Genomic DNA, 7,661 nt, shown 5'->3' with positions numbered 1-7,661 from the left:
GTTATTTCACATTACTAAAAGCAACATTTTTAGGTAACTTTTCTTGTAAAGGATATTTTTGTTGTGTGTAATTCAAGGTTAAACAGTACAATGGAATAGTTCACAAAATTTCTGGTGCCATGTATGATGTTTCTGGACTTCAGTGTTAATGTTTCTAAAGCCATATGGAAATTACTATCATGATCTTGTCCCTTCTCACAAGGCTGTAGGTGACCTCAATTCCTGGCCTAGTCTGTGTGTTCAGGTAAGCAGTGTGCACAGAGTCACAGTAAATGAATGAACACAAACAGGTTTCATTAGTTTTATTTTTGTAACCTTTAAATCATACCTCACAAATTAGATTTCGTCACAACTGGATTTAGTAGAAGCCTCGAAAACATGTTCACTATTTTCTGAATCACTGACACACAAAGGGGAAGGGAACAAATGACTTAGAAAAGGTTTCCATAAAAAACCAGAAACATCCGTAACCAAATAGCTAGATAATTAATCATTAATTAATCCTAATTGGTAACAGATTTTATCACAATTAGCTGGTATTAAGTTTCTTAAGTCCACAAATCTTTCCCTAATTGTTATAAAAGGTTAAATGGATGAACTCAGCAGCACTTGCTGAAATAGCTAGCTGTTGGAACATTCCATAGGAAAAAAAATGGAAAGTAATTTTGTAAGAACATGATGTCAGCAACCAGCCAATGTTCTCAGACTTTCCAATTACCAAAAGCATATACAATTTTAGTCTAGAAAAATATGTCAATTTTATAAAATTAAGCTTTTAGTTTGAAAAGCATCCCCTTTAACAGGCACAGAGATACTGAAAAATAGTCCCTAGAAATCTCACTAAATAGTTTATGGAAAGAAAAACATGCCCTTACAGTTCTCAAACGCAGTCAGTACTGGAATTCTTCAACAACAGGACATCCGCGTCCTCAGCTGCTGGCCAGGGATTGGTGAATAGGTGGCTGAAAGCAGCGAACGTGCTCCACAGGCGTGCTCTCTCCATCGCCCGACTTCAAGTACTTGTCCAAGATAGTGATTATCTCATCATTGAGAATCTGGAACTTCCGAATTCTCTCCACCATCTTCTTCAAAGGCTGTAACAGTTAAAATCAGGATGTCTTAGTAATAAAAGCTGTACATTTATCCTTGTTTCAAAATCTAAGAAGTTCCATATTCTCAGAAAAATTATAACATCATCTCTCAAATGTAACCATTAGAACAATGTATTCTGCGACATTTCTGTTTGCTTTATGCTAACTGTAGATTCATTTGTACAACTTAACCTACCCATTCAACAAACAGGTATTAAGAATCTATGGTGTCCTAGAGTCTCTTCAGAAAGTAGTGCTGGGAAAACTGGACAGCTGTACATAAATTAATGACACCAGAACACACCCTCACACCATGCACAAAAATAAACTCAAAATGGCTTAAAGACAAATATAAGACATGACAACGTAAAACTTGAAACACAGGCAAAACACTCCCTGACATAAACCATACAAATGTTTTCCTAGGTCAGTCTCCTAAGGCAATAGAAATAAAATAAGCAAATAGGACCTAATAAAACTTACAGGCTTTTGCACCATAAAGGGAAAACCACAAACAAAATGGAAAGACAACCAGGAGAAAATAGCTGCAAACAATGCAACGACGGGCTTAATCTTCAAAACATACAAAACAACTCAGAACAACAACAAAATCGAAAAATGGGCAGAAAGACATTCTCCGAAGAAGACACTGATTGCCACTGGCATATGAAAAATGTTCAACATCACTAGAGAAATGCAAATCAAAACTACAATGAGGTACCACCTCATGGCAGTCAGAATGGCCATCATTAAGAAGTCTACAAATGAACACTGGAGAGGGTGTAGATTAAAGGGAACCCTCCTATACTTTTGGTGGAAATGTAAATTGGTACAACCACTATGGAAAACAGTATGGGGGTGCCTCAGAAAACTAAATACAGAACTACCACATGATGTGGCAATCCCACTCCTGGGCATATATCCTGACAAAACTTTCATTCAAAAAAAAAAAAAAAATGAGTTCCTATTGTGGTGCAGCAGAAACAAATCTGACTAGGAACCATGAGCTTGCAGGTTCAATCCCTGGCCTCAATCAGTGGGTTAAGGAGCTGGCATCACCATGAGTTGTGGTGTAGGGTCACAGATGCAGCTCGGATCTGGCGTTGCTGTGGCTGTAGCGTAGGTCAGCGGCTATAGCTCCTATTCGATCCCTAGCCTGGGAACCTCAGGTGTGGCAGGTGTGGCCCTAAAAAGAAAAAAAAAATACACCCCTATTTTCATTGCAGCACTATTTACAATAACCAAGATATAGAAACAACCTAAATGTCCATGACAGATGACTGGATTTCAAGATGTGGTGTATATATATATATATATATACACACACACACAATGGACTACTACTCAGACATAAAGAACAAAATAATGCCACTTGCAGCAACGTGGATAGAACTAGAGATTCTCATACTAAGTGAAGTACATCAGAAAGTAAAAGACAAATACCGTATGATATCACTAATAGGTGGAATCTAAAATATGGCGCAGATGAACCTATCTGCAGAACAGAAACAAAGAACTCAAAAAACAGAGAACAGACCGGTGGCTGCCAAGGGGGAGAGAGTGGGATAGATGGAGAATTTGGGGTTAGACGCGGTGGTGTGAGCTGTGGTCTAGGTTGCAGATGCGGTTCATATCCCGCATTGCTGTGGCTCTGGTGTAGGCCGGCGGCTACAGCTCCAATTAGACCCCTAGCCGGGAACTTCCATATGCCATGGGTGTGGCCCTAGAAAAGGAAAAAAAAAAAAAAAGGACAAAAAAAAATAAATAAATAAAAAGACAATGGCAGAATATTTTCTAGAATTTAATTATAAAGAATCTATAAAATGACAAACACAAAAAGATCTTTTAAGACCCCCTCAAAACACCAGGCGTTCCCTGATGGCCTGGCAGTTAAGGATTGCATACCGTCATTGCTAAGGCTCAGGTTTAATCCCTGGCCCGGGAATTTCCACATGCTGTGGGTGCAAGCCAAAAAAACCAAAAACCAAGTAACAACAAAACACATCCTAGACAAGAAGAATAAATAGAGAAAAAAAGCCTTAATAAGAAAAAGGAGTTCCCGTCATGGCTCAGTGGAAATGAGTCTGACAAGCATCCATGAGGACGCAGGTTCGATCCCTGGCCTTGCTCAGTGGGTTAAGGATTGGGCATTGTCATGAGCTGTGATACAGGTCGAAGACTCAGCTTGGATCTGGCGTGGCTGTGGCTGTGGCACAGGGCATCAACTACAGCTCTGATTCGACCCTGGAAACCTCCATATGCCTCCAGTGAGGCCCTAAAAAAAAAAAAAAAAAAAAAGCCCAAAACACAATTTACAACAAAGGAAGCCAGAAGATTTGGCAAGTATGCCAATAAACAGGAAGTGCAGATCTTATAATGCTCTATAATAGGAAGCAGATCACCATACCTTCAAAACAGAAGGAAAATGGAACCACAGTAGTCAATTTCCACTCTCCTTTACTTACCAATTCTACTCAGATTCATTTTGGGAATAAAACGAAAGCTTCAGTTGGTGGCACCTTTTTGTCCTGGGATGAGAAACATTCCCAGAGAAACAACTTTTAATAAAGAGCAAGTATCCTTTTTTGTGAAACTTCCACATACCACATTTTTGATAATTTCATCTTTGCCATCATGTTTCTGGACTTTGAGGAGATGATAGCAAAAATCCAGTACAGCAAAGCGCCGCTGCTGCCCCAGAAGTACGATGATCATGCAGCCAGCCCAGTGGAGCCCGTCGCCAAAACACTGTCTGGAAATAAGGAGCAGCAGGGAGAGCGGGAAGTCAGACACGCGTGACCAGCCCTCTTCGGGGCAGGGAGGGAAAGCTGAGCAGCCGTGTTCCTGGTCTGATAAACACCTCTCTTTGGTTCCTTGGCCAAAGTGTTTCCTAACTTCCTTTTAGAACATGGCCCCTCCGTGAAGAATGAGTTCATGACACTGTGGCCATTGGATCCAGCAAGATGCTCATCTGACTTGTGTAAGTCCTGAGGGGTTCAAAGAACTCCGGAAGCCCAGCGTGGAGGCCCAGCCTGGGCATCAGGTAAGAGGCCCCCATTTAAACAGCTTTACAGCAGCTCAGCAATCTGGGCAACCGTTTCCAGAGGAAGGCGCTTTGCTGTGCTCCCCCTCCCCCGGGCACACACTTACTCGACCGTAAACTCATGTGTCCCCACGGGAATGCAGTAGACAAACTGCATGGCGCTCCACAGCCTGTGAAACTCAACGCAGTCATCCACATGCATGACCCCGTTGCTGGGCAGAGGCCCGCGCCAGATGGGGTCATCCAGAAAGGTCCGGATCCGAGTCAGGATGACTTCAAACATGGACAGGCCACAGCAGAGACGCTCCTTTGTCAGCAGGTCCCCCTCTCTCGCTATTGCAATTTGCTGTAGGAAGAAAAGGGTCACGGGTGTGGCAGGAGGCTGCAATGTGGACACCATACTCCTCCAGTTTTGCTTTTGACTCACCAGACACGAGTCCAGCTTGGAAACTACTGCTTTTATTTATTTATGTTTGCTTTTTTTTTCCCCAGGACCGCACCCATAGCATATGAAGTTCCCAGGCTAGGAGTTGAATCAGACCTGCAGCTGCCAGCACACCACAGCCACAAGAATGAAGGATCTGAACTGTGTCTGACCTACACCACAGCTCACAGCCATGCCAGATCTTTAATCCACTGAGCAAGGCTAGGGATCAAACCCCAGTCCTCATGGCTACTGGTCAGGTTCATTTCCACTGAATCACAATGGGAACTCCAGAAACTACTGATTTAGAAATAAGCATCAACAAAGTAAATATGTCAGCTATTACCTATATGTTTTATCAGACTGAATATTAAATATATTCTAGAGTCGAGGAGAACAGTCAAGTACAGCTGTTCTTAACAGGGAGTGATTTGCCTCCAGAGGACATCTGGCCAGTGTACGGAGATGTCTGTGGTTGTCAGAGCTTGGGATGGGTCTAGTGGCATCTGGTGGGTAGAGGCCAGGGATCCTGCTCAACATCCTACAATTCATAGGTCAGTCCCCACAGCAAAGAGCTGTCTCGTCCAAATGTAGCAAGTGCAAGTTAAGGCCGGGGAACACCTCCCTAACATCCTGCCTGTGTTCGAAACCTAGGAGAAAGCCTTCTTTGTAAAGGGACGGCCAAGAAAAACAGCCATGTGCCAGCTGACATCCTAAGTCCTTTCCACATGTTAGCTCATTCTAACATCCCAGCCGCTCTGTGACAAGGTCCTGTTATGAACCCCACACTGGGGCCTAAGCAGGCCTGTCCCACCTCCAGCCCCAACCGTGCCCATGGCCTGACCTGGACGCTCAGCTCACAGCAGCAACAGGGGCCCCGGCATGAGTTACCTGAGGGGTTCCCAGTCTTTCAATCAGAGGGACAAGATGAAGTGGGGCGTACTTTGATTCTAGTCTTTTCATTTTGGCATCAAGTCTCTCTCCCTCTGCAGTGGAAAAAGATACATTACACTCTATTCCTTTGTATGAATGAATAACAACTGCACAAGTTTCACTTTGTCCAGAAAAAAGAACAACAAAAGAAAAATATTTAAGTTAACATGTAGATTCTCCTTGAAAATTCCTTCATGGAACTGGCTCATTTGCTATATTTTAATTCAAAAAGAGGGGACTGATTCTCTGTTCAATATGCAACCTTTATTTTTTTATTGTTTTTTCTTTTTTTTATTTGGCCACACCACGGCATGTGGAGTTCCCAGGTCAGAGATCAGATGTGCGTTGCAATCTCGACCATAGCTGCAGCAACGCTGGATCCTTAACGCACTGGGTCGGGCCAGGGATTGATCCTGCATCCCAGCGCTCCAGAGATGCCGCCAATCCCACTGTGTCACAGCGGGAGGTCCTCAATATGTAGTTTTTAAAACTTACTGAAAAACCCAAATGTAATAAAGCAGAGCATGGTACAGCGCATGCTCTATGCCCATCTGCTGTGGTGACCTTGAGCTCAGGGCGCTTGTTTCACAGACCCCTGACAGCCCCGCTCCCATGCTCTTCTAGAGCACATCCAGGAAGCACTTCAGGCCAAAGTACTGCATTTACTCAAAACTCACTTAACTACCTCATGTTACCAGTTACCCCAGGTCCCGACTGAAAAGGCACCAAAGACAGAGTTGGCCTTCAGTTCTCTGGTCTCACCGATGTGCATCCCCAGTCAGAGGCCTGGCTTACCTTTCACGTGGACTCTCGGCAATATGTTCTGGAACGGGGCTGCATGCAGCAGGTCACACACTTCTTCCAAAGACTAGAACACAGACAGAGAAGGCTGCGTTAGACAGCTTATCTCACAGCAAAGAGGGACAAAGAAACTGAGTGCTGAAAACAAGACACATCTTTTTCACTCGGTATAACATAAACACTGCAAGCTGCACTGTCCAACAGGTGTCTCTGTGACAGTGGAAATGTCCCCAATCTATGTTGTTAAGGTACCTACCAGCCATATGTCATAAAGACTTGGGATGCGGCTGAGGAACTGAATTATCAGGTTTACTTTTTTTTTAGGGCTGCACATGGAGCATATGGAGGTTCCCAGGCTAGGGGTCGAATTGGACCGGACCTGCAGCTTCCGGCCTACGCCAGAGCCACAGCAACACAGGATCGGAGCCACATCTTCGACCTACCCCACAGCTCACGGCAATGCCAGATCTGAGCGAGGCCAGGGATCAAACCAACAACCTCATGGTTCCTAGTCGGGTTCGCTTCCGCTGTGCCACAACAGGAACTCCAGTTTTACTTACTTTTGACCAATTTAAACACAGACCTGAGTAGACACAGCACTGAGCATGGCCCGGGTATTTATAGTCTGGCTGCCCTCCCTGCAGACAGGAAGAAGGTAGTTCCTGTGCAAACAGCACAGGAGGCAGAAGGAAAGGGCAGCATCAGCGATTCCCCAGAGCCCAAAACAAGCTGTCACTCTGAACCTGTTTTTGGATCATAAACTCCTGTAAAGAAGCAATAAAACCCGATCTCCAGAATAATGCAATGCAGAGAGAAGTATACTTCCACTATCACAGGGGTTACAGAAACACTTTTTAAAAACCCACCAGGAACCCCAAGATGGTCAAGAATAAGACGCCCTTCCCAAGTCTGAGGGCCTGGAAACAAGGGAAGGCACCTTGGGTGCAGTGCATTCACCTCAGGGCAGAAGGAGAGGAGGGGCTCTCACACCTCTGACTCTACACCACCCTGAAACTTTAGTCAAACCATCTGTCCAAAACGAAAAGGTGACCAGAGTGAAGACATAGGCTGACTGATGAATATCCGTTCTGAGGGTCTCCACAAAAAGAGAGCAAAGACCAAGAAAAGGAAGAGGAATTCCTGTCGTGGCTCAGCAGCAATGAACCCAACTAGCATCCATGTGGACGCGGGTTCGATCCCTCACCTCGCCCAGGGGGTTGAGGATCCAGCATTGCCGTGAGCTGCAGCGTAGGGTGCAGAGGCGGCTCGGATCTGGCGTTGCTGTGGCTGTGGTGTAGGCTGTAGCTGCAGCTCTGACTCAACCCCTAGCTTGGGAACCTCCATATGCCTCAGGTGTGGCCCTGAAAGG

General features: G+C 44.7%; 1 protein-coding gene across 1 annotated transcript in view; it reads right to left on the bottom strand.

Moving 5' to 3' along the window:
• Positions 1-287: 287 nt before the first annotated feature.
• The window catches only part of CYFIP1 (cytoplasmic FMR1 interacting protein 1), a 110,547-nt gene continuing 103,173 nt past the window's right edge, over positions 288-7,661 (bottom strand). The window contains exons 27-31 of the mRNA XM_047772202.1: positions 6,287-6,359; positions 5,450-5,544; positions 4,242-4,480; positions 3,696-3,843; positions 288-1,094 (exon numbers count right to left, since the gene is read on the bottom strand). Of these exons, the coding sequence (XP_047628158.1) occupies positions 930-1,094; positions 3,696-3,843; positions 4,242-4,480; positions 5,450-5,544; positions 6,287-6,359 (720 nt within the window). The 3' untranslated portion in view covers positions 288-929. The remainder of the gene's footprint in view (positions 1,095-3,695; positions 3,844-4,241; positions 4,481-5,449; positions 5,545-6,286; positions 6,360-7,661) is intronic.

The sequence above is a fragment of the Phacochoerus africanus genome, chromosome 3 (assembly GCF_016906955.1).
Source record: "Phacochoerus africanus isolate WHEZ1 chromosome 3, ROS_Pafr_v1, whole genome shotgun sequence".
In the NCBI taxonomy this organism is placed as follows: Eukaryota; Metazoa; Chordata; class Mammalia; order Artiodactyla; family Suidae; genus Phacochoerus; species Phacochoerus africanus.
This window is presented reverse-complemented; position numbering and strand designations above follow the sequence as displayed.